The sequence below is a fragment of the Zasmidium cellare genome, assembly GCF_010093935.1.
Source record: "Zasmidium cellare ATCC 36951 unplaced genomic scaffold M409scaffold_22, whole genome shotgun sequence".
NCBI lineage: Eukaryota > Fungi > Ascomycota > Dothideomycetes > Mycosphaerellales > Mycosphaerellaceae > Zasmidium > Zasmidium cellare.
Genome location: NW_022986966.1, coordinates 385,078 through 409,591, shown reverse-complemented (window position 1 = coordinate 409,591; position 24,514 = coordinate 385,078). Strand labels below are relative to the sequence as shown.

Here is a 24,514-nt window from a genome sequence, read left to right as displayed (position 1 = left end):
GTCCAATTGCGGGCGGTGGACGAGAGATTGAGTTTGGTCAGGGGAAACACGGCGGCCGCAGAATGATGTTCCAGCCGTGTCCTGGGGATGCAGCAGCGCGGGGCTCGCGGCGAGAACAAAGCAGTTCGAGGAAGAATCGGTGAATTCTTCGCTGGTGCTGTGCGGTGAGATTTGGGCACAGCTACGTCAAGATACTAGCAGGCGGGCTGGAGCTGCGGCCAGGGTCTAGTATAAGTGGTGGTAGCGGTGGTTAGGTAAATTGGGGCGTGAGCTCGCTCGGTGGGATTAGAGAAGATCTAGAACGAAGCGAAGACGAGCAGCACGAAAACGCCGGCGCACGCAGGGGTGATGAGAGGACGCGGCGAAGGGAGAGGGAGAGAGGTCGTTCGGGGAAGCAGGACCTGCGCAGGAGGCTGATCGGTATATGTGTGCTTGCTCGCTGTCGCTGCTGCTGCTGCAACAAATTTCCAGGCTCCCGAACGGACTTCACGTTGAACGTGCCCTGTTAGCCGCATGGAGTATCGCGCCGAGCGTCCGCAACTTCCTCCGGCAACGGTCAGCTGTCGATATGCGCATCGCTTTGATTAAACACCTCCACCATCTCGATAATAATACTGCCGTGCTGCTGCTGCTGCTGCTGCTGCTGCTGAGCTGCGGGCGTCTACGGAGACCAACAAGGTGCCAACGCCCTTATCACCCAGCGCTCGCCAGATGCATTGGGGCCAGCCAGCATCGCGGTGGATTCAACAGCGCGGTTGAGAGCTCTCCCCTCGCCTTGCGGAGTGCAGACCACTGCAGCCAGACCCTCGCCGGGAGTCGTCCACCTCATGGTTGGGAAGACATCATCATGCCGCAGCGACACAGCTCCCCCCAGAACCGCTCACTGCAGGTACCTCCCGCCTCGACTGTTCTCAACCAAAACCGCCCCAACCCCAATCAATCAACAGTACTGCTTGGAGAGATGGAATCGATAGCTAGCTACAAAACCGTTGTCCTGTCTCTCTTTTCCACCTGCATATGTTCAGTCCTGCTGTTTCCCAACTCATCCAGTCCAACAATCCCCATCGTCGTCGGCGCTTTACAAACAATTTTTTTCTATATCCAGGGAAACTTTGCTCCCAAAAACGGCCGTCAGGGCCCCAGCACTGGCCTCCCGGCGCCCGAAGACCACCTCTGGCCTGTACGCTATCGATGGCACCCCACGAGGGATTTCCGCATGGTGGTGTCGTGTGTGCACCAAAAAGATTCCGAAAGCACCAAACCTTCTCGCCGCCGCACCGCTGTGTTGCGCGAGAGACAGACACACGACTCTAAACTTAGAATTCTCTTGCGCAATAATGGACAATCATCACGGCTCTCCTCTCCGCCCTACGCTACGCTATCTTTTACTCCCTCCCTCCCTCCCCTATCCACAACGTCTTTTTCCAGCACCAACGACGATATCCACAAGTATTGGCCCTCGCGAACGTTGCAACATTTCGCTTTCCACGGCTTGCGCGAAGCGTGCATGGGCGAAAAAGGGGATGGGGCCTTTCGTTCGCTTTCCGCGCCGGGAGTTTTCTGCTCTTCGTGCCCACGCCAACCGGGGATAATGATTGATCGTGCAGGGTTGTACAACTGACGCTGCTGTTTTCGCTTTCCGATAACCCATCATCAACGCGCTCCATCTTCACGTCCGCATCGATCGCGAAGGCACATCCGGATCGTGCGTGTGACCTCGTGCATCTTTACACTTGAATCCCGGATGTCTGTACACGTGGTATAAAAATGTTTATAGAGTAAGCGATGCATTCATTCTTTCGCGTATGAGGAGTATCTCTATGAACAAGGCAGCAAAACCCATCACCTCTACCGCCGCCATCGCCATCTGCAGCAACCGTGGGTGTCCAACACGGCCCCCATGTAGGGTCAGCGCCATTCCGATGCTTCTGTTCGCGTAGATTCCATCCACCACACGTCAGAAAATCCGCCGGTGTTCTTCTTCGTGCCGCCCCAAAAGTGCTTGGTTTCGGCTTCGTGCTTCCGACCCACGATCGCTGCATTGCCCGCAAACATCTACAATCCTTTCTTACCATCAATACGTCTCGCCTACTTCGCTCATCTGCCGCCGCCGAGGTGGCGGTTTCATATCACCTGCATCGTCGCCCTCTTCTTTCACTTGCGCGAAGTTGTTGCTCGTCCTAACACCTCCGGGTCGGGGTATTTGTCGGATTCCCCCGTTCTGACTCTTGTTTAGCGCAGAAGGTGTAGGTAAGGCTGATGGGCCCCGAATACCGCTCTTTTCTAGCGTTGTTCGCCGGCTCGGCGTCGCTGTCAAGGCTGAGTCTTCGCTTTCAGCTGCTCTCCTCCGTACGTCTGTCAAACTCGAACTGGGTCGGTGGCCATGCGTGGCGTAGCTCCCACCGAGGCTGGATCTGGGCCGTCCAGGAATATGGTGAGTACCAGCGGACGTTGACGATGTGGTTCCTGAGTAATGTCCGAGTTCAGTCCGTGCGCCCGACCTACTGGGCGGTCGATTAGGTTGAGACGCCACACTCGCGCGGCTGCTGGGCCGGCTCGCTGCCATTGACGGTGGTCGATCCATTGCAGACGGAGGTCGATCCGGAATATCTGATCTGTGTGTCGCCTGGGATGCAGGGCGAGGGATCCCAAATGACAGCCGCTTGATGTGGCTTTCACGTCGTTGGGTCGCACCACTCGATGGGTCTTCTTCGATGATGGACGTGTCGTCGGCCATGGAAGAGGTTCTGCTGGCAGTCGGCCGCTTACTACTCCTTCGTACCGTGACTGACGAAGGGATGGCCTCGCCTAGAGCGGACCCTGCTCGAGGTGATCCCCTGGGTGTGCTACCGGGTGCTGGCAGTTTTGACCGGGCATTCTGGACACGCTCTTCGATCTTTTGCATTCTACCAATCAACCCACGGATCTGATAGAGCGAGTCGGAGCGTGGCAGGTTGCTCGGCGCATTGCTGGGCCGGGCCGGCTTTGGTCTGCTGGTAGGTGGCTTCATCGACCTGTTGATATCTGACATGGCAGTGCTAGCAGTTGACGCTACTGACGGACCTCGCGAGTGCTTGGCAGGCAGACCACGTGGTCTTGGTGTCGCTGCCGAGTCTGGGATGAGCGATCTCCTCCTTATCGCAGGCACTGGTGTCTTCTGCTCCCTCTTGCCATGCGTTGGGTCGTCTGAAAGTGGCGGCGAGGGCGGGGTTGGCGCATCTGAAGCCGTGTCAGACTTTGGAGGAGGCGTTGAGGCTGTGGGCGAGAGAGGTGTAATACCGCTTGCCTCGCTCGCTGGACTCCTCGCACGCAGATGATCCACCGGCAATGGAGATGGCTTGCCGCCTCTCAAATTGTCTATTGTATCCTCCGCCAGCCGCAGCTTCTCCAGTGTTATCTCGTTCTCGATCTTGAGGTCTCCCAGCTCGTCCCTCAATCTCTGAGTTTCTATTCGCAGCTCTTCTCGCTCTTGTTCTCCCGAGCGTATTGTTTCCTCCAGCAATACACCACGCTCGAGTGCAGCGTTATACTTGCTCTCCATATCCTCCAAACTCGTTTCTGTATTCCTCGCCTGTCTCTCGTAATCATCATTCATGACCTCCGTATCTCGTAGCTGCAACTGCAACGATCGCGTCGTTTCGCGCATAGTCGTAATCTCCTTCTGCAAGGCATTTTGCGCAGTGTTTGACTCGGTCTTTGCCTTGTTGTGCTTGGTCTTCCATTCCTCCACCTCGAACTTCAACTTCTCCACCTGTTCCTTCCATTTGCGCTCGTTCTTCTCCGCAGTCTCTACATCCTTTTCCAATTGCTCTTCCAGGTCCTTACTCGACGCCTGGAAGTCAGAGAGATCGGTCTCCAGCTGCGCATACTGGGTCTTGTACCAATCCAGCTGCTCCTTGAGGTCGGCGCCAGGCCGCAGCGGCGACGAGGACATGTCGCTGTACGATGCGCGTTTCTAGCGGCGCATTGCAGGAGAACAAAGCTAATTATTTGTGGTGTGCGTAATATTGAGTATCGCGCGTTGCTATGTCCTTGGAACAATCCTGGGGGCCAGCTGCCTGTGGTTGTTTGGGTGTTTCACGGTCGTCCTTCGGCGGTGAGGGTCGCGTTCGGGGTGTCGATATCGTGGTCGTTGGTGGTAGTAATCGTCGTCCGTATTTCCAGGTCGTCGGTCGGTGTCGAGTGGTTTGCAGTCGGCAGTCGCCGCTGCTCGGTGGCTAGAGGTCGCAGGTTCCCAATGTGTTTGTTATGACGAGGGAGGCAGGAGCGACCGGGTCAAGGTCCGTGCACGCTAGAGTTGATTGGCCAGGAGGAGGCGCACAAATGTCTGACTTCCACGACGGCCAGGAGAGCAGCAACACGCCTTGCAATTGGAATTTCTGCGCCTGTTCGCTTCTCGCCCGTCGCTGTATTGTGTGGCCATCCACAAAACCTGCCTTGATGGCCTGAGTCGACTTCCAAGACTTCCACCACCACCTCCTCCTTCTCGGCCCATCTCCGCAAACTAGGGATAGCGCAAGGGTGTTCATTCTTCGCCTCCTGCAAATATCTGCCATCGCTCATATCTGGATTCCTTTCATGCTGCCACTCCCTTCGTCCATGTTGGATACTTGACCGGCCTTGATCTCTTCTGGATTGGCGTTCGGGTGCGACTCTGTAACATAACGACTTACGATTTCACGACGACACGACCAGCACCCGCTCATACACCACTCGCTAGATACAAGACTCTCAGGCATTTGCAACCACCACAATGGCGGATTTCGCGTTTACTCGCCAGGATGAGACCAATATCACCACAGGTGTGTGTTCTCAACAAGCAATTTTGACGCGCCACACTAATATCGTCTTCAGGCACGACCAAAATCGTCCCATTGACATGTCATGGCCATTCACGACCAATCACACATGTCTCATTCTCCTCCCTCTTGGCAAGCTCCGGATCAGCATCTCAATTCTACCTTATCTCGGCGTGCAAGGACAACAACCCAATGCTCCGTGACGGCCTCACTGGTGACTGGATTGGAACATTCATTGGCCACAAAGGCGCAGTATGGAGTGCCAGACTCTCAGACGACGCTACTCTAGCAGCCACTGGATCTGCCGATTTCTCAGCCAAGGTCTGGGATACGTTCACCGGCGAAGTTCTACACACCTTACAGCATAACCACATCGTCAGAGCCGTGGCGTTTCCACCCCAAGAGAGACCACAAGTCCTGGCTACGGGCGGCATGGAGAAGAAGCTGCGTATCTTTGATCTTTCACGAACCGTGCAAACTCCTGGCGAAAGCACCACCAACGGCCTCAACGGCAACGCAGAAGCACCACCATCATTCGAGATCGGCGCCGGCGAGCATCAGGGTGCGATTAAGAGCATCATCTGGACCCGCGACCCCAACATTGTCATCACCGCCGCCGACGACAAGAAGATCCGCTGGTGGGACCTGCGCGCAAGATCCTGCATCGCGACCTACGAAATCGAAGGCCTCCCCGGATCCTGCGAGCTCAACACCGGCATGCCTGGCCACCCCGAAGGCATCGTGAGCGTGGCAGCCGGCAAAAACATCTATTTCTTCGAAGGCGGTCGATCAGGCCAACTGATAAAACACATCAAAACCGACCGCGACGTCGCGAGCGTCGCCCTCAACGGAGAAGCCAAGCGTTTCGTAACCGGCTGTCCCAACGACACCTTCGTCCGCCTCTGGGACTTTGACAACGAGCGCGAACTCGAGACCGGCAGGGGTCATCACGGCCCTGTGTGGACGACATGCTTCAGTCCCGACGGCAAGCTGTACGCCACAGGCAGCGAAGACGGGACCGTCAAGCTGTGGAAGTTCACCGACGGGCCGTACGGTCTTTGGCGGTGAATGTGATCAAAGTCAGGAGGGGTTGAGTGCAGTTGGGTTGGAGATTTTGCAGGGAAGACTCGAAGCTTGAAGAGCAGGTCCTTGTAAGTCTAGACTTGTCTGCGGTTGAGTGGAGGAGAAGCAGTTAGTTGTTCGGTCTGGCGGCTCGCTCAGGTCGAAACACGTCACAGCCCGGTGCGGATGTGCGTGCGTGCGTGCTTGCTCGTGCTCGTGCTCGTTGGGGTTTTGCTACCTCCTATGATCCTGGACATACATACATACTTAGACGCCTTGTCAAGCACCCTGTCACAACGCGTTGAGCTAGGCTACTGCGAAGGCGAGGCGCAGCTGCTATCGAGTGTACTGCACCAACACCTGATCAACGTAGAGCAAGTCCAATACCAAAAGAAAAGCATGAACATGAACCAACAAAAACCATTCCCACCTTCCCCTCCTCTTCCTTACCATAGTCAACATTAATAGCAACCCCCCCCCCACGTTTCAACATCCCGTACGTATATGTATGATCGTCACAGCCCATCCATCCCACAGCCCACCCTCTCTCTTCACAAGACGGGAGGCAGGCAGACAGCTTCATGACTCGATCAACATCAAACTTTCGTCTGAATGCATATCCGAGACATGGGTTCATCATCCGTGCGCCGCGAAATGCTAGGATCCGGCCTTGTTAGGTAGTAGAGCTACCTCCAGCTTCCATCCGGCTCGCAAGCGGTTCTTCATGTTGGTCAGTCGGTCGGTCAGTCGCAGAGGTCTTAAGGCCTTGGCGGCGGTGTGTGTGATTGCAGAACGTGTGCAGCGTGCATGTTATACGATTCATGTCTGAAGGCTTGATTGAACGTATGGGATACGAGATACGAGATACGACAAGAATGGAGGACGTGATGATAATGATGATGAGGTTCAAAGATCCAAAACAACCTCCCCAACTTTCATTGTACCCAGGCACCTTTGTGATAAAAGGCGCAAGTATTGGTTAGTAGTAGCAATAGTGATATCGTCCTGTCTACAGTGCTCCATTTCGATGTGGCACTCTCATCCCATAAAGCGAACTTTCCCTGATGCTATTCCCAAGCGAGCAACAAAGCCAACAGTGTTAAAAAAAAAACAGCACAAACAGGCAGTCAATATCCGGCCGTCACAAACAGCAAAAGACCTCCTCGCGTCCTTCTTTCATGCCCCTCTCAGAAATGCAACACATCATATGATTTCCCTTCTCTCTCAAAAGGACGCAGCAGCAGCAGCAGCAAACAGAGAGCTCGCACTCTCATCTCGGTTCGTGTCGTTGTCCAGCAAAGACCCTATGCATGCCCTCCCTCCTTCCCTCTTGGTGATATGCTCCCGCGTGTTGTACCATATGCATCGTATAGGAAAAAACCGACGCTCTAGAGAGAAGCGACAGAGTTCCGCTCCCATGGCAGCCTGTTGTGGCCGCCGTATTTTGCTGTGTTGTAGTGGTAGTAGTGAAATCAATAATCAGAGCACACAACCTTGTATGCCAGTGAAACGGGGTTGCGTGCTCGTCCATGTATGGCCCGACTTTTCCAAGAGCCCCCGAATCGAATCGAATCGAAATGGTGTTTATTCCAGAAAGGCACCCACAAGCAAACTCCCGTACGTCAAATGTTCTCCTGCCATGGTACCGTCTTTCGCGCAAAGGGGGAATCTCGCACTGGGAACAAAAAGTGCAATAAGCAAGAAATCCAGAGAGCCTCCCGATGTTATGTTTGGTATAGAACGTGCCCTGTGCGCCGTGTGTGCCTCGCGTCGTGAAAGCAAAACGCCAAAATCGTAAGGAGATATCCGTGTCGTCATAAGTGGAGAGTTGATAGTCGTTTCATGTTCAATCAACGGCCATTGTGACCATGGGGGCCTTTTGGACCGTTGGGGTAATCAGGGTAGTCCGGATAGTCGGGGTACTCGGTGTAACCATTGCGATTGTCTCTGCCGTACGTGCCAGAACCCAGAGCAGGTGGCACCCCACCAGAATAGTTGCGTGGAGCAATTTGACCCACAAAGTCGGGGGAAGAGACGCCGAATGGATTGGCAAACATGCCGTCAATGCCTGCAGCCGTCTGTGGACGATAGGCGCTGTTGCCATTCATGAGACCCGGTGCATTACCGTTCATGAGTCCGCTGTTGCCGTTCATCAGCGCTGGACCGTTGCCGTTCGTGAGTCCTGGTGCATTGCCATTCATCAGACCTGGTGGAGATGCAAGTCCTGGCGGCGGGCCTGATACTGAACTGAAGTTCCCGCCGTTCGATGATCCGCTGTATCCAGGAGCCATGGCCTGGGGCGACATCACAGCGCTTGGACCCATGCCGTTCGTCTGGCCAGAGCGTACACCGAGCGGATTCTTCGAAAAGCTCAGACGAATGCCGCCCTTGACGCTATTGTGCAGTGGATGACCGTAGAGCTCATGCAAAGCCTTGGTGGCGAAAGAAATGTCCTCGAACTCCACAAAACACATCGGCCCGTTCTGCTTGGTTCTGAAGCAAAGCCGCTTGTAACCACGCTGCTTGGAGAAGAGACCCTTCAGCTCGTCTTCAGAAGTATCAATTGGCAAATTTCCCACGTAGAGAGTGTTGCAAGGTGGATTCTGGTCGGCGGGATTGACTGGAGGGTACTGTGGTCTGGGGAAGTTGGGTGGTGCATAGCCGCCATTGCTCATACCGTTCGTTGGCGACATTGGCGAGGCGCCGTTTTGCATGGAACCATGACGTGGAGAGGTAAAGCCGTTGGGTGTCATGGGCATCATGTTGTTGCCAACGCCGCTCGGAGAGCTGAGAGAAAGACTGGCAAAGCGGCCCACTGGGATGGAGGAGTTAGTGGGCCGTCGACTGAGTGGCTGCTGGCCGCTTTTGGCGTATGCGACCGGATCTTTGAGGAGCTCTCCGGTCTCGTCGTCCACGGAGTCGTCGTTGATCATCGACTTGCCACTAACACGATGATCTCCATTCGCCAAAGGAGACTGGGGCGAGAACAAGTTCTGGAAATGCGCACTGCTCTCGGGCACGGGAAAGTCGCCAGCAGATGTGGAATTGGGCAGAGGTGGGGAGATTTTCTCGGTGGATTGGAAAGTGCTGCCAAACCTGGATCTTCCAGGACCGCCATTGGAGCTGGCAGACGAGGCAGAGCTGGTCTGGGTGCGGGAAGCAATGCCGTCAATGGTATTGCGCCTTTCGAAATGTCCGGCCGCACCGCCGCTGTGTGCTTCCACAATCATGTTCGCCTCCTTCGTGGTGTTGGGTTTCCCGTTCAACTTCTGCTGCGCTTCGAATGCGCCGGCCGAGGATTGGAAACGGGCAACTGCGGTCGCAAAGCCTTGATCTTCTGGATATGGGGAGCGAATGAATTCAGTATCAATGAGATCGCCGGCGAAGATCAGCATGCTCCTCAGAGCCTCAGGGCCTATGGTCCGGGGAAGTCTCCGGATCACCACTGCAGGTGCCGGCCTACCGTCGACGCCGAACGCGCTCGGATCAGAAGAGCTGGCGGCCAGAGCAGGCATGATTCCAACGCGGTCGGATGGATGGCGCTCAGCGGTGGGAGATGTGCTGTAGATTTGCGCCGCGCCGATGGTGGAGGTCTGGCCAAAGATGTCGGATCTGAACGATGGAGTCGGTGGTGACGTGCCGGTTGAGCCGAAGGTGTTGCGGGAGTAGCTGGAGGGTTGATTGGGGCGGAACGAGTTATTGGTGGGGTTAAACTCGCCCATTGCGCGTGCCTAGAAGCGCTGAAACGAGGACGCCGAGAGGGGAGTGAGTGGCAGACTGCTAAGGAATGTTAACGACAAGGTGGGCACGTCGACCCACGGGTCGTCGTGGGCGACGTGAGGAAGGGCCGGGAAACGCGATCCAGGAACCGTGGATGGCGATGTAGCGCGCGGGCTTTGCACAGACCGTCGCCGTCGAACTTCACCGGGAGGATGGCACTCGAAGATGGCATATGAGAGCCAGACGGCGGTCGCGATCGGGTCGCAGCGGGCGGCGCACTCAACGTCTGCGACAGGCGATGTTTGAGCTGGACTGAAGCGGACGGTCAGTGCGGCAGCAGCGAGTTGACTGGCAGCGATGCGCGCGCGCGACAGAAAGTGCGATGGGCCAGAGAGGTGGTGCTGGGGCAGGAGCGAACGCGTGCGACGAGTACGGGCAGGAGCAGTAGTTGTCGCAACCGCACAGACGACGGTCGGCTGCTGCAGGCCAGGTAGGTCGGGAGGTAGGTGAAGTGCAACACGCGCTGTCGGCCGGCTTGGGGCGGCGCGATGTCGCGATTGGTGAGATTAGCGACAGCAACAAGGCGGCGGGAGGACGTGGCGGGCGCGCAGTGGGTGGCTGCAGCGGAGGATGGCGGTGGTGGTGTGGTGTTGGTGGTGGTGGGAGGAGGACAGGTCGGCGGAGGGGGATGCGCGCGCAGAGGGAAATGGTGGGCGGTCGCGGTGTGTGAGTGAGGATGAGGGCCTGGGAGAAGTCTCCAGGGCGCTGGGCCCAATCACGACGGCAGAGATAAGGGAGCCGTTGTCTGGCGTGTGCGGTGCGGTGTGTGGGGGAAGGCTAGTGCGGTCGAGGTCGAGATGAGACACTCGAGGGTGTATCTCCGTTTGCTGCTGCTGCTGCGACGACCACGACGAAGTGAACAACGAACGCGCGCTGATGGCGGCCCTGTCGAGACCGCATCGCCAGCGGCGCGCTAACAGCCAACTAACAGGCCAGGCGGGGCAGCAGCTGTCGCTCTCACTCACTCACAGCGCGCTCCCACTCGCCGGCATGTGGTGTGGGATCCGGGTACCGTGCAGTGCGGGTATTGCTTGGTGCGTCTCTGCACCGCAGCTCTCTGTTCTGCTTCCAATCATCCCTGCCCGCCGCCAACCATGCGCTTCAAAGGGCAGACGTCCTCGCTTGCTTGCCTGCTTCGGGCCTGTTGCTCGGCGCCGTCTCTTCTGACCCGACCATGCCACGAGCTCTGTTCCCACTGCCTCCCTCCCTCGCTCGCCCAGCCAGCGCGCGGTGATCACGCTGCCACGCCTGCATACATGTAGTCTACCTGACCTGCTGCCAGGCTTCGGCTGCACGTCGTAGGGGCACTTCCTGGCCAACTCCCGCTACTGTGCCTCTCACACCGATCCGCCGTGTCGGTAAAGGCTGATGGCAGAAGGCGCCATTCTCGTGCTCGACGGGGCCGGCCAGCAAACCGCGCAGCAGACACTCGGCGGGCCATCCGTCTGCCACGAGTAGGGGTTCCTGGTCGTGGTCTGTCCCATCCATCATCCAACACTCCTCGAGCAGAGCAGCCCACCACCACATCATCCACCACCGCGTCGACATAGCCTGCTCGATTGGGCCGGCACCTTACCTCCAGCACTCCCCTACGCATCCGACGCCTGGCGAGCGGCACAGCTGTTCACGAACCTGTCCAATTGCATGCCCTCGCACGCTTTCGCGCATCTCTGTACCACTGCGCAGCTTCTCGCGAACCCTTTCGCTCTCGCGCTAGATCCTTGTGCCTGGGGTAAGCGCGACCACCTAGCTAGTCATCAGCGTTCACCGCACTAATTCCACCCCTACTGCACTGACTAACCGCTGGAATCTAGATGGCCTGGAGAGCTCTTGGATCTGCCAAGAGCACCGACAAACACACGTTACACCGACACTTCGTATGCTGGGACTCGAGAATCGCAAAGCGGGATGTTGTACCACCACCATCGCGCCTCGTGGCCCGGCTATGTGCATGGGAATAACGTAGGTACGCCGGCTGACTGTACCCAGCCGTTTTCGTCTTCGGAAGCTCTCCCAGACGGCCTTAGCGATGACAAGGGTATGCAACCCATACGGCCATTTCAGCGGTGACGAGCCAGTGCGAGGCCGCCAGCAACTTCGCCAATCACGATACCACGACACGTGCCGAAGTTGCACGACATTCGGGGAACGGTTTGCCGGCAGTTCACTGCCAGACACGCAAGCCTCTCACGTGCGCATCGTGCCGAAGCGCCACAGAGACATGGCCATTCCGTCACACCAATGGTCGGATGGGTGACACAGACGGCCACAAGTACGCCAATCCCGCTTTTGCTGCACTCGTCATCGGCCATGCACGAGAATCAATCGAAACGAGCTGCGCGTAACGTGGCAGCGTTGAGAAAGCTGGGAGCTCAACGCCCATCGGAAAGCCTCGAGAGTGCTCTGTTGTTTCGAAACGGACCCTTTGCATTCGCTCGCTCGTAGCAACACTTCCTTGGCCACTTCAAACGACCAGCACATCATTGCTTCGACTGCGCCACATTCAAACGCCGTGACTTTGAGCAACTCCTCTCATTTGCGATTGATATGTCTACATGCCGAGAAATCAAGGAAATGGTAATTCCAGCCGACTCACAATCGAAGTTACTTGGTGCTGGGTGTCGACGGCTTCTTGGGAGGTCCACCTGATGGGGTGCCTTTGGATGCGCCGCCAGCCGCGGGTTTCTGCTGTTGCTGCTGCTTTTCCTGCTGCTTCAGCTTGATGTCGAACGTATCCTTCCCGACACCAGACGACGACATCAACCTTAGCACGGGCTCGACATTGTCATCCGTCAAGAGAGTATCCTTGGGGAAGAGCTGCTTATCTCTCCCCTCTGACGACCACTTGACCCTAATATCCCCCACTTCGTCCTTGTTCTCCTTGTTGCGATAACTGCTCAAGATCTCGGCGCAGTTCGGTGATTCGAGCACACCTTGGACAGTCTCCTTCAACTGCTCCAGGTCAAGGCCGGGATTGACCAGGATCACTAAGAGATAAGGTCATCAGCGGTGGACCCAGCTCGGCCAAGCTATTCTCGTGCTTACCCTCGTGCCTGTTCGATCCATCAATGGTAAAGAGCACAGGGAAGTCGAAACCGTTCTGCCCTGCCATGCCGCCGGCTTTCTTCACGCTGGTGCTGCTGTTGGTGTTGGAGGTCGGTTTCTTTGCAGGTCGACTGGGGAGCTGCTTCGCCATTTCCAGCTCCAAATGTGCGTCCTCGAGAGCTCTACCTCTCCTCTCACGGCCCTAGGTGCTGGCGATCGTCGGAGGGTGATCCGGGATTAAGGTTGGCGCCAGTGCAACGCAGCTTGATGAGGTGCCGCGTGCTTTCACGTGCAGATACGTCCAGGCTGAGCTTGTAGGAAGATGGCAAAAAGCTTCAGAATCCGCCCTTCTCGGGTAATAAAGGATGCAGGATGGGATCGTTGAGAGATGCAAGCTGCAGAATGTTGAGTGGAGGATGGAAGGTCTTGATACGTTCATTCGTTTTGGCTGATTTCGTCACAGGCTTGCGGCCCACACTTCGCCTACATGCATCTGCGTCTACGTCATGCTTCGACCGGGGTTGGTGCAAGACAACAAAACGTATCTCGACTCCCTTGCTTCGAACCTACTTGGGGAACCACTGCATGGCATTTGCATGCCGCTCCTGTCGCGGCGGTGACTCCGTTGCAGGTCATGGGTCGTGAGTGTCGGACCGTGTCGAGAAGGTCAATAGCCATGGCAGTACCAACAGGACTTGACTACAGCTTGGGCATGCCTGGCGAGCACCCAAATACAACCCAAACGATCCAGCCTGGTCAAGGATATCTCTTGCGAATCCTCTCAGCTTTCTGGGATTGCTCAAGGGCTGCGATTGGTATGATATACTGCCTGTTCGTCGTCAAAGGCCCGTCGTTGGCAACGACGTTGGAAGAAGGCAAGTTTCACAAGCTAAAGAATGGCTGAGGACGGCAATTGCGGACAGGTAAGTAAGTACTGCACAGTCCCTTTGTATTCTTACTTCGATTTAATCTGGTCTGTCCTTCGAGGAACTTCTACACGCCATTCACGCCACATTGATATCCTCAATCACAGTTCTTCCTCAGCAACCATGTTGGTCTTCGTGTCGAGCCGACCTTTCCCCTCACAACTATTGTACCATATTCTGCGGATTACCCGCAGCGAACGCCTCCAAATTGGCCTTGGCCACCGCGACGGTATTCTTGATCGTTTTGGAAGAGAACCAAGCAATGTGCGGACTCAAGACGAGGTTTGGGATCGTTGGGTCCAGAAGAGGACAGTTCTCCCTCGTGGCGGGCTCGTGCTCGTACACATCCGTTGCGGCGCCGCCGATTTGCTTGTTCTTCAGAGCAGCGGCGAGGTCGGATTCGTTAATGGCGCCTACGATCCTCAAGTGTCAGTTACACGACTTCAACAATCTCGACTCGAGAGGCGAGAGTACGCACCTCCCCTCCCACAATTAACAACCACCGCCGAAGAATCCATCACCTCAAACTCCCTCCCAGTGAACATATCCCTCGTCCCCCCATCCACCGACGAAGGCACCACAACCAGAAAAACCGTCCCGAGCACCAACCCCTCCTCAAACGCCACCCGTCCCTGCCTCACCGCCCTCGCACCCTTCCGCTCCGCCACCCTCACACCCATCCCCAACGCCCTCCCCAACCTCTCCACCTCCTTCCCAATCGCCCCGTACCCAACAACCACCAGCGTCTCCTCATCATTCGTCCTCGGCGGGCGTTCGAAGCGTTGGTGCAGCATGTTGTCTTCCTTCCAGGTTTGGCCTTCGAGGGTCAGGCCGTGGAAGGGGAGGATTTGTCGGCGCAGGGCGAAGTACATCGCGAAGGCGTGCTCGGCGACGCTGGCGGCGCTTTGGGCGGGGACGTGCGTGATGGCGATGTTGTGGGCGGCGGCGGTGGGGAGGGCGATGTGGTCGGTTCCTGTTCTGCATGGGGATGGATGAGGTGAGTACTTGCACCAGACGTTTCCCCGTTCAAAAACCACCTCTACCTGGTGGAGATATTAGGGGAGGGGGGATGTTACCGATTACAAGCAATCAACTCCAACTTCCGCGCATTCTCAATCGCCTCTTTCGTCACCGGCGTGATGGACGTGAGCACGATGGTGGCGTTTTGGATTCGCTCGGGGAGTTGCTCCGGCGTTGTGTGCGGGTATTCGATGAGCTCATGGTCGAAGGAGACGGGTGGGGAGGGAAGGAGGGTGTCGAGGGAGACGATGGTGTGTTTGACCATTTTTTCTTTTGGTGGTGTTTGTCTTTTGGGGCGAGGAAGTGAGGGACGCAGGGAGGGAAGTATAGGAAGCGAGACGAGATCTGGTGATCAAGGGCAGAGGGTATATTGCTATAGTTGACGAGACTGCTGTGCCGTGTGAAAGGTGGATATATACTCGTCCCAGCAGTTGATATTCATTTGATCATGACCATGCTGGATTTGCTACTGAGTAAGTCAGTCAGCCATATCTCCTCGGCATCGATGTCTTCATGCCTGCACTCACCGAACAACTCCCTAAAGCCTGAAGAGAAGTGAGACTGTATACGACCCAATTAATCGAGGTCGAACAGCAGCTCCATCGAAATGCTTTCTGATAGATGAAAGAGGCAGGCAAGATTCCACTCTCGTACTAGACTCGAATCTGTGAAGCTATAGCAGGTCTGACCAACCTTCTCGAACTCTGCTTGTGGTGATGTGTATGGATGAGGCCCATCCGAAAGGAGTAGTTGACTTTCCGGAAGAGGAAGTAGTGTCGTTGCTGCTATATCACATGAGACTGAATGCACGTCGGAGCCACACGGAAAAGGTCGTCTCGTCATCATCATTCTCGTAGAGTATAGGTACTACGTACTAGAAAGAATCACGCCTTCGCAAGCAATCCAGCTTCCCTACCCACGCACCCTCCCTTCCTCCCTCTCAACGCGGGGTATCACACCAATAATCCAATCCACAAGAACAACGCCGATGGGGATCACTCGAAGATCTGAAAAGCACACACAAAAAAGTCAGCCATATCTCTCCCTCTATCAGTAGGAAGCGCCCAAACATGCCACCATGAGCTTCTTGTAGTCGCCGTTCGTCTCGCTCTGGACGCGCTGCGCCAGGTCCCGCTTGTAGAAGTGCTTGTACGCGGCTTTGCATTGCTGCAGTCGTTGCTTGTCCCAGTGGATGGACACGATCAATCCGACAAGGCGCACGTCTTTGGTTCCCATGCCCTTCATGGACTCCTCGAGCCGGTCGGCGTCGTACTTGGCAGGATCCTCGGCGGCCGACACCATGCTCATCAGCGCGGATTCCATGTGGCCGGAGAATTCCTTCTTGAGGACCTCCTGAAGGGTGCGGTGGTACTTGGTCTTGTACGACTGGGCGATGGCGCGGAGTTGGCCGTTGCTGCGTTTGGCGAGGACAGTGCAGACGGTGAGTTGATCGGTGCCTGCGCGTCCCTCGGTAGCGTTGTAGATTTCCTGCACCCAGGCGTCGACTTGTTGCGGGATGACTGGAGCGGACTCCTCATCGCGGTGCGCGGCCATTATCATGTCGTACATGCGTTCGGTCTTCATCGACAGGTCGCCCTTGACATCGCTTTCGAGCGTACGGCGGAACTTTTGCTGATAGTGGGCTTTGATGGCGTTGATATCGGCGTTAGAGCGGGAGATGAGGACGTCGTCGAGGAGGGTCTCTTTGGTGCCCGCGCCCTTGATGGCTTCGTTGATGAAGTGACAGTCTTGATCCAGAGGCCCTCTGATGATGGCCTCCAAACCGTCGCGGAAGTAGCTTGACGTCTCGCCATGGACGTCCTTCAAGAGATCGCGCTTGTGTCTTTGCTGATAGGCTTGCTTCACACCTTCGACTTGAAGAGCGTCGAGGGAGGACAGAACCTTGATCAGCTGCGTCTCATTCGTGCCGAAGCCTTTCATGGCGGCGCGGAGGTCGTCTGCCGCACGTGACATGTCATGTGGGCATCGCTGGCGCAGGTCGTAGCCCAAGGATGGCATTGCAGGAGGACCTGCAGGCGCTCCATAGCCTGGACCGGGTGGAGGAGGTTGACCGTAGCCGCCGGGAGCCGGTGCGCCATACGGCTGCTGTCCGGGCGGTGGATAGCCTTGACCTGGTGGGGGTCCTCCAGGCGGAGGATGGCCGTAGCCCGGCTGAGGCGAGTGTCCGCCATAACCGTGCTGAGGCGGCGGGGCGCCGTACGGGGCCTGGCCTGGGGGCGGATATCCTTGGCCTTGGGGAGGAGGGTAGCCTTGGCCGGGCGGTGGCTGACCGTAAGGCTGGCCGTACGGTTGCTGGTATTGTTGATTCATTGGCGGTTGTTGGTAGTAGCCTTGCTGTGGGGGCGGGTGTTCTAAACGAGGAGTCAGAGCTCGAGAGCTTATAAGGAAGTCGAAACGCAGCGACTTGCAAGGCAAACGTCGCGCGTCATGGGCCAAGAGTACAGGTACTTACGTGAGCCATACGGCGGCTGGCCAGGTGGAGGATAGTATGACATGGTCCAAGGAAAGTTCTCAGCTGAAGAGGAGTGTTCCTGCGCAAGTCGCTGTGGCTCTGGTGGTGGCTCAAGTAGACTCGTACGGGGGATTGTGCTAATCAGTGTGCAGAAGACAAAGAGATGGGGGGTGAAGATCTGAGAAGTTGGTGTGGCGACGCAGCTGAAAGATCGCCTGACGATACCTTGTCACTCGTCACTGCCACAGGACTGACGCGGGGCAGTGTTCAGCGGGCTGGTGAGAGCTGCTGCGCCTGGCAAACACTCACAGCAACGTGCTCTTCCAAGAAACTAGGCGAGTTATTAGGTGAATAGCTTTGCCGGCTTACCATCTTGGACTGGACAGATGCGCGGAGAGTGAAGTCGGGTACGCGGGGAGTTGACACGTGGAGTGGCTGGTGAAAGAATGGAAAAGTCGAAGTCTTCCCTTTCTCTTGGCAGCGTCACCACATCAACAACAAAGACTCCTCTCCCCGACTCCTCCACATCTCCAGGAATCACGTTATCAGATCACAATCGCCGGGTCACAGATTTGGGGAGACATCCAGCAAATTCCTCGGCTGACTCTCAGTGCCACTGACAACAGGGAACATCCAATACCCATCGTAGCACTTTCGTTACACCTTCGCCCGAGTCTCGCCCTGCTGCAGGAGATATCTCTTCATCAGGTCGCTGTTCACGCCAGTGCTACCACAGTACTGCACTCGAGGGGCACATAGCCAGCAGGAAGCGGATCAGCACTTGAGACTGATGTCTCTCAACGACATCAGCGTCCAACAAAGTCACGACCCGTGCCTGAGGCCAAGCCGGCTGATCCCAAGCTTGACAGACGTCACAGCCTCGATGGCTCGCACACCTCACGCGCTGGTCACCCAATCACAATCCACGTCTCCGGTTCGCTTCCATGACTGTGACTTGTGTGTGACAACTGCATCGCCGCTTTGGCAGGGCAAGCTTTCCGCGGTGACTTGGACTGGCTTCTGATCGCGCCGTTCGCGTTCGTTCGCAGGCCAAATGCGAACTGGGTTGTCTGGGCATGCCCTCACACGACATATGTATGAGCTGGCGGCGATAAACCCGCAAGGTGAGGTGAGAGATTTTCGTTCCTGTACATCGCTGTCCCTAACTGGACATTTCTCGCATTGGCTCTCAAGTATTCGTTTAGCATTCGGTTACCTACGAGCTCGTACCTCTACCGGTCTCACAACAGCCTTGTCTAAGCCATCAACCATCATCCCGGGTCAGGCAATACTCAAGACCGCCCACAAGCATGGTGATATAGACATATAGCCCGGCTCTGCTGCCGAACTTCTCTCGACATCATTGTTTCTACTTTCTCGGTGCCCCGTGGGACTTCTTCGCGCGGACCCACCCATATTGCCACTACACTACCATCTCGTGACGAAGAAGAAGACCATACTTAAGACTTCCATGGCAACCTACACCATGGCCGACCACACGGCAACGAACACCATGCCTCACTACGCACCAAACACCTACATCGCATCCCCACCAGCGGGCACACGTTCACGGGGCAGCTCAGCAGCCTCGCGTTACGTCCCAGATAACTACCCCATCCCACCACCCACAAGTAAGGATGAAAACAACCAGCTCCTCGCCCCACCATCCCCCAACTCACAACCGGAACCAGATGCCCAAGCCTTCACGCCCATCCGGCCAGAACAATACCGTCCACCACCAGACACGCGAGGGATCCCCCCAGCTCAACTCCGCCCCTACCATCCAGACGCATACATGCGATCCAAGTCCGATGGTTACGAATCTCGACGCTCGGGCGACGTTCGGAGATCTTTCGATTCGAGATACTCGGACGATCCCAGGCGCAGTTACCATTCAACACGGAGTCATCGGTCTTCGCATGACGATTCCGCGAGGAGGAGGGAGTATGAGCGGCGGAGGGACCAGGAGGAGGCGTGGGAGGATGAGGAGCGGAGGAGGGAGGCGAGGAGGAGAAAGTCGTCGGGGCATTTGCATCATGATCGTCATCATCATCACCATCATAGGGATGATGAGGATGGTGGTAAGCCTTTGAGGAGGCGGGATACGCCGAGAGGGTAAGTTGATTGTAGAATTTTTCTGCGGAGTGTTGAGTTGATGCTGACTGGTGGGTGTAGGTATGGCAGCTCGCTGTTTGCCGTCTTTGATCACATCAAGAATGCTTGGAAGGGGTAGATGTGAAAGCAATTAAGGACTTTCGTCTGTTAAAGACAATTAGCGAAGCAGCGGATACATTTCCTAGGCGTTTGATGAGAGATATACACCAGCTACGAAATAGATTTAGCACGACTTTACGAATGATGAAATGCTTTACATGTACCTTTCGCTTCATGCCGTCCCGGAGAGGATGGTTATCGAGCTAAGAGATAACTTGCGGCTGCCGGAGTTGATGAGAGATATAGTGAGAAGAGTGTGCTTGTGGTAAACAAAAGAGACATCCGTCCTTCTTATGATTGTTTTCGGCTTATATACATCACGCTCTTCCGAGCACCATTTCCCTCTGCTCCTCGCCGGTCTATGCTTGTCGTAGCCATTCACTCGGTAGTGGGACTGTCTAGTTGGCGCCGAACCAGGTCTTGTGGCCTAGGACCATGCGGATCATCATGTACTGGGAAGCTGTATGGTGCGCAAGTCAGTCTGATGTCCTTCAAGCTGCTTTGGAGGATGATCTTGATTGCACTCACCAGCAGTGGTGGAGATGAGGAGGGCGTAGTATGGGTAGAGCATGTACTTGGCGCGAGGGCCCTGTGTTTGGAATTGTCAGTCCCGTTGTTTCTCCAAGCGCTTCTCTCTGCGCAGCTCTTCCGGATGTCTACAATCCTCATATCCACCTCTTGACGACTCTCTCAGCTACGCACCTTGTCCCATTGTCTCACGCCATCGTGATTCTGGTGCAGTCGCTGCCAATGAGGCACATTGTTCTTGCGGTAGAGGCCGGGGAAGGGCAGCCTGTGATCTCGGTCAGGCATTGGGTTCTCCGGCGAGCTCATTGAAGCTCTCTGTTCGCCGCGAAAGTATCGGATCGACTCACTGCATACGTCTGACGAGTGTCGGCCGCATCTTGGAGGTTGTTTGGTGAGGTAGAGGGGAGATGAGGGCGTGGTGGTGTCGCTGGTGAAGGGTGCCGTCAAGGAGATTCGCATCCAAGCGGGATCTTCCGGGCGCTCGCTTGAGATCTCAGGTGATGACTTTCTGGAGAAGCTTCACAATGTCGCGTGCGGACATCGACAACAACGACTACGATCTCCGGCGACGAGTTTTGTTCGACTGGATGCAGATGCAATGGCGCCAGATAGAGGCCTCTGTTTGAGCCGCGCATCACCATGGGTGCGCCTTTCGCGCAATGGCTAGGACGACCTTCGACCATTTGCTTTCTTCGCCGACTTCTTGCTGCTACTGGGGATCCTATTCGTGCGCGAGCCACTACGAGAAAGCGATGCAATGGCTACAGACGATACGCACATACCGCTGCTGTACGTTTCCGTCACAGAGACGATGCCAAGCAAGAGCACAGCAATGAAGAGCATGAGGAGAGTCGCAATCGCAAACAGGGCATTGTTCGAAGAGCTGATGCCAGGCCAGCGGTTGATCATGAAGTGGCACTGCGAATGTCGTTGAATTCGGGAGCAACTCTGCTGGATGAGAAAACAGCACCTGAAGAAGCGTTCAAAGCTCTATGGCACCAGACCAATGTGGCATCACCACGTAGACTGGGACAGCTCGTTGTGGACCGCCCTGAGCATCGCACAAACATGAAGCTATGGGTTGAGCTTCTCGAATACCGGCAACGTATCGACGGCTTTGCTGGTATCGAGGACGTGTGGAAGGGGATGAGGTTTCGTGAGGTGGACCTTCCTTTGTCGGGCGACGAGGCGGATATCTTGTGGACAACTCTGCTTCACGCCTGCATCACGTCGGGCCCAGGTGATTCGGCACGAGAGTTACGAGACAGCGTGCTAGATCATGCAAAGAACTTGTATCGCCGACACGGTGCTGTTTGGCCCAAGTTATATGCCTGCATCGTAGGCCGTTGCCTCCGCCTCAAGCCGCATTTGGCATGGGTGTTCCACCACCGGCTGGCAAATGAGTGGGACATGTCAAGTTTTGCTCTCACTGACCTGGTCGATGACTGTATAGCAAGTCTTAGGCTCGGTGACGCGCGACGAGCTTTCGGCAACATCCACAAAGCAAGTGGAAGGCGAGACTTGTATGATTTCTTTCTACCAGAGCTTTGCAGGCATCTTGCTGAGCATGAAGCCCTGCGCTGGCATCAAGACTTCATCAAGCTTGGCGATGGTCCGTCTTCAGAGGTTTTTGCGCTTCCTCATATCCAGCGACTCTTTGAACTCGACAAGAACAAGTCCCTTCCGATGCTTCATCACAGATCACGAGCAGATTCCTTTGTACCGGTGCAACCTGGCCATCACAACCAACCGCTCACTCGGGCCAACATGTCTGCACTGGTAGGTGAAGTGCACGGGATTAAGCCCAAAGAAGTGAGTGACACATTTGTGGCGAAACTTTTCGCTACAAGGGCATTCCCCTTGAATCTCGTCATCAAGGGCCTGAGCTTCTTTGGACTGGACAGACTCGGACCTCTCGCGCTTCACGAGATGGCATCGAAGGCGGAGACGTATGCTGAGTTTTGCAACGGACTCAGTGAGCTAAAGTCGATGGGGATTGCGGTCAACACATCGACCTACGGACGTTTGATCGAGGAGGTTGCGATTGAAGGGCGTTCGGACCTTTTCCAGGTTTTGATGGCTAGCGATCAGCATCCGGAAGCCTTCGATGAACCGCAAACGCAAGAGTTGCTTCTCGTTTCGTTTCTGGAGAGAGGGGACATGCTGAGCGCTCATCTCACTCTTCTCGCACTGTCGCTTAATGGCCAAGCTCAACATTCCAGGGCATGGAACCGAATATTGCAGCATTACATCATGGAGCGGGACTACAGGGCCGTTGACAAGACAATGCGGCATATGCAGGACTCGAAGATGCCACCAACGGTGTTTACATTGAGCATCATGAACCGCCACCTCTTGCCTCGAAGAGACCCTGGCAAGGCACCTTACAAACCTAGACGCGAGGAGGCCATTCTCAGACCGCTCCAATTTACTACCAACGCCTATATGTTCGCCGCCCGGAACAAGGTACACGTCAGGCCTACACTTTGGAAGGAGCTTCTCAAGAGATACGCTATGGACTTCAGGTTTGACGAATGTGAGCGTCTCGTCCACTGGCTACTTTCCTGGTACGGCAGAAACAAGTCGTCTCTTACTCGTGAAGGACGACGCGATCACTACTTCGGTATGAAAATGCTCGAAACAATCTTCCCTCCCATGATGCAGCAAGCCCTCATCCACTGGGGTGTACGCTGTGCGGGCCACTCCGGGTTGTTGCGCAGAGATGCCAGTTCCTCAACCCAACCGGCCTCAGGGCATCACGATGAATGTCAACCGTGGGCTCGCGGGCTACTCCTGGTCAGGATTCTGAATAAGTTTGGCATGCAAGTTTCGCTGCGTGATATACGGCGTGCTCTGACGATTCGACTTCTTCCGCTGTTTGGGCCTGCCTTTTCCTGCAAGCGCATCAACGAGGAAGCAAGACTTCGCAATCGTCTTACCCTCGCCGATTATATCAAGCACGCAAACGAAATTTGTGATGTGAACCTTTTCAGCGTCGATCCCACTCTCTTGAGTGAAGAACGGCCCAATCCGTCGAAATTAATGGTTGCTATCTTCAGCGATCGCCGTCGCATTGGTCAGAAGAGTAAAGACTACGCCGATATTGCTGAATACACTCAAGCCCTGGAGAGAGGCTATCGATTGCCAGCTGGCGCACGAGACTCGCAGAGAAGACAGCTATGGCGATACAGCCCTTTCCGCCTTGTTCGAAGGACGAACCTCCATCATCGGCCGCCTAATCCCTCTTCTTTGGACGACCGTAGTCCCCATTCCCCTCGATCGCATCGATCGCCTTCTGCTCATTCATCGAATTCGCATCCGCCACCCAGTCTTGCAGATACTCGGGCACAACCTTGACCTTGTTCTCCTCGCCCGCGATGGGCTCGCCAAGGGTCATATACGTGGGAACAACGCCAATCCACGTATTGTTCACAACGTCCGGATTCTGCAAATCAAACTTCTCGTCACTCGGCCCACCCGTGCGCGTCTTCGCGGACGCCGTCTCAATCCTCACTTTCAACACCCCCGTCGAAGTAATCTCGTCCTTTCGCGGCGGTTTCCGGCTATTCTCCCACCGATCCGGAATCGTGTTATCCGTAATCAGCTGCAGCGCCCACTGCACTTCCTCCGGATCCGTCACCAAATTCCCATACCCAAACACGACCGCGGAGCGATAGTTGCACGAATTATGAAACGGCGCCAGGGCAAGGACATATCCATCGAAAAGCGTCCCACAGACAGAGAGGGGCAGTTCGCCGTGCTCGGTCAGTTTGAACAGCCGTGCAACACTGGAGCCGTGCAGGTAGACGCTGGGTTCTTCGTCGGTGGTGTAGGTTGCTATGGCGCCTAGCATGGGGAGGACGGTGGGGAATTGGGGGCCGGCATCCTTGGCGGGGGCGTTGAAGGAGACATGGAGGATGGGCGTGTCGTTTATGATGGTGTGGATTAGGTCGGAGTCGTATTCGGCTGGGTCAAGCAAGTAGTGTGTTAGTCGATCGATGGATGGTAGATAGATGAGTGAATGGATGGAAGATCTTACTTCGTTGCTTCAGTCTGTTTCCCTTGCTGAGTTCCGTGGGCGTGTAGAGTGCTGACGGCGCCATGGTTTCGAGTCAAACCAACAATGCTGCTGCTGCTGATAGGTGTCTGTCCCGTTCGGTAGAGCGTCTCTTGGCTGGCTCTTATATCTCGTCCTAAATACTATCTGTCCGACACGCCGCAATAACCGCTCTCACGCCCTTTGATGTACTTGCAGTGAATCTAAGGCGTAGATAGGAGCAAGGGAAGGGAAGGTAAGGTAGGTTGCATCCATTGGGTCTTGGAGAGTGAAGTGAGCTTTGGTTTCGGCTGCGACTTCCTCAATGGGTGTGCTCTTGGAGTATGCAGGTGGTTGGTGGTTGAGAGCTCTTGGAGAGCGAATCAAATTGGTGGGATTAGTGTTGCGTGCTGAGTGTGGTAAGCGGATGAGATGAAGGGATGGGAAATGATAGCGCTGGCGCTCTCTTTGATATCATAATGGTTTCTTCTTTATTAAATTGTTGTACTGGTGGTGAAGTAGTGTAGAACGCTGGTATTGCTCAAAGAAGTGGTATCATATCTGCGATTCATTCCTATATTCGTACACCCCATCCAAAAACCAAAACGCCGCGCGCAAAACTTCATCTGTC

The 24,514-nt window shown here is 55.7% G+C and overlaps 9 protein-coding genes across 9 annotated transcripts; 3 read left to right on the top strand and 6 right to left on the bottom strand.

Annotated features, from left to right (window-relative positions):
* Positions 1 to 2,074: 2,074 nt before the first annotated feature.
* Positions 2,075 to 3,934, bottom strand: M409DRAFT_55854 (uncharacterized protein; the record flags this gene model as incomplete). The annotated part of the gene is made up of 1 exon (XM_033813115.1): positions 2,075 to 3,934. One exon carries the CDS (start codon positions 3,932 to 3,934, stop codon positions 2,075 to 2,077), a length of 1,860 nt encoding a protein of 619 aa, XP_033666353.1.
* An 819-nt stretch (positions 3,935 to 4,753) lies between these two features.
* M409DRAFT_67287 (uncharacterized protein) lies at positions 4,754 to 5,867 on the top strand (the record flags this gene model as incomplete). Its single annotated transcript, XM_033817332.1, has 2 exons — positions 4,754 to 4,802; positions 4,855 to 5,867. The coding sequence occupies 2 exons, from the start codon at positions 4,754 to 4,756 to the stop codon at positions 5,865 to 5,867; spliced, it is 1,062 nt and encodes a 353-aa protein (XP_033666352.1).
* Positions 5,868 to 7,780: 1,913 nt separating this feature from the next.
* On the bottom strand, positions 7,781 to 9,340 carry M409DRAFT_32380 (uncharacterized protein; the record flags this gene model as incomplete). Its single annotated transcript, XM_033810253.1, has 2 exons — positions 7,781 to 7,929; positions 8,026 to 9,340. Coding segments are annotated over 2 exons (1,464 nt in total), but the record flags the coding sequence as incomplete, so codon positions are not given.
* Positions 9,341 to 12,245: 2,905 nt separating this feature from the next.
* Positions 12,246 to 12,837, bottom strand: M409DRAFT_24311 (uncharacterized protein; the record flags this gene model as incomplete). The annotated part of the gene is made up of 2 exons (XM_033807185.1): positions 12,246 to 12,628; positions 12,687 to 12,837. The coding sequence occupies 2 exons, from the start codon at positions 12,835 to 12,837 to the stop codon at positions 12,246 to 12,248; spliced, it is 534 nt and encodes a 177-aa protein (XP_033666350.1).
* A 937-nt stretch (positions 12,838 to 13,774) lies between these two features.
* Positions 13,775 to 14,897, bottom strand: M409DRAFT_67285 (uncharacterized protein; the record flags this gene model as incomplete). The annotated part of the gene is made up of 3 exons (XM_033817331.1): positions 13,775 to 14,025; positions 14,091 to 14,590; positions 14,689 to 14,897. 3 exons carry the CDS (start codon positions 14,895 to 14,897, stop codon positions 13,775 to 13,777), a joined length of 960 nt encoding a protein of 319 aa, XP_033666349.1.
* A 785-nt stretch (positions 14,898 to 15,682) lies between these two features.
* M409DRAFT_24309 (uncharacterized protein) lies at positions 15,683 to 17,148 on the bottom strand (the record flags this gene model as incomplete). Its single annotated transcript, XM_033807184.1, has 2 exons — positions 15,683 to 17,004; positions 17,106 to 17,148. The coding sequence occupies 2 exons, from the start codon at positions 17,146 to 17,148 to the stop codon at positions 15,683 to 15,685; spliced, it is 1,365 nt and encodes a 454-aa protein (XP_033666348.1).
* Positions 17,149 to 18,591: 1,443 nt separating this feature from the next.
* Positions 18,592 to 19,338, top strand: M409DRAFT_24308 (uncharacterized protein; the record flags this gene model as incomplete). Its single annotated transcript, XM_033807183.1, has 2 exons — positions 18,592 to 19,220; positions 19,281 to 19,338. 2 exons carry the CDS (start codon positions 18,592 to 18,594, stop codon positions 19,336 to 19,338), a joined length of 687 nt encoding a protein of 228 aa, XP_033666347.1.
* Positions 19,339 to 19,717: 379 nt separating this feature from the next.
* M409DRAFT_24307 (uncharacterized protein) lies at positions 19,718 to 20,153 on the bottom strand (the record flags this gene model as incomplete). Its single annotated transcript, XM_033807182.1, has 3 exons — positions 19,718 to 19,779; positions 19,848 to 19,908; positions 20,022 to 20,153. 3 exons carry the CDS (start codon positions 20,151 to 20,153, stop codon positions 19,718 to 19,720), a joined length of 255 nt encoding a protein of 84 aa, XP_033666346.1.
* Positions 20,154 to 20,771: 618 nt separating this feature from the next.
* On the top strand, positions 20,772 to 23,697 carry M409DRAFT_67274 (uncharacterized protein; the record flags this gene model as incomplete). The annotated part of the gene is made up of 2 exons (XM_033817329.1): positions 20,772 to 23,051; positions 23,185 to 23,697. The coding sequence occupies 2 exons, from the start codon at positions 20,772 to 20,774 to the stop codon at positions 23,695 to 23,697; spliced, it is 2,793 nt and encodes a 930-aa protein (XP_033666345.1).
* Positions 23,698 to 24,514: the final 817 nt, after the last annotated feature.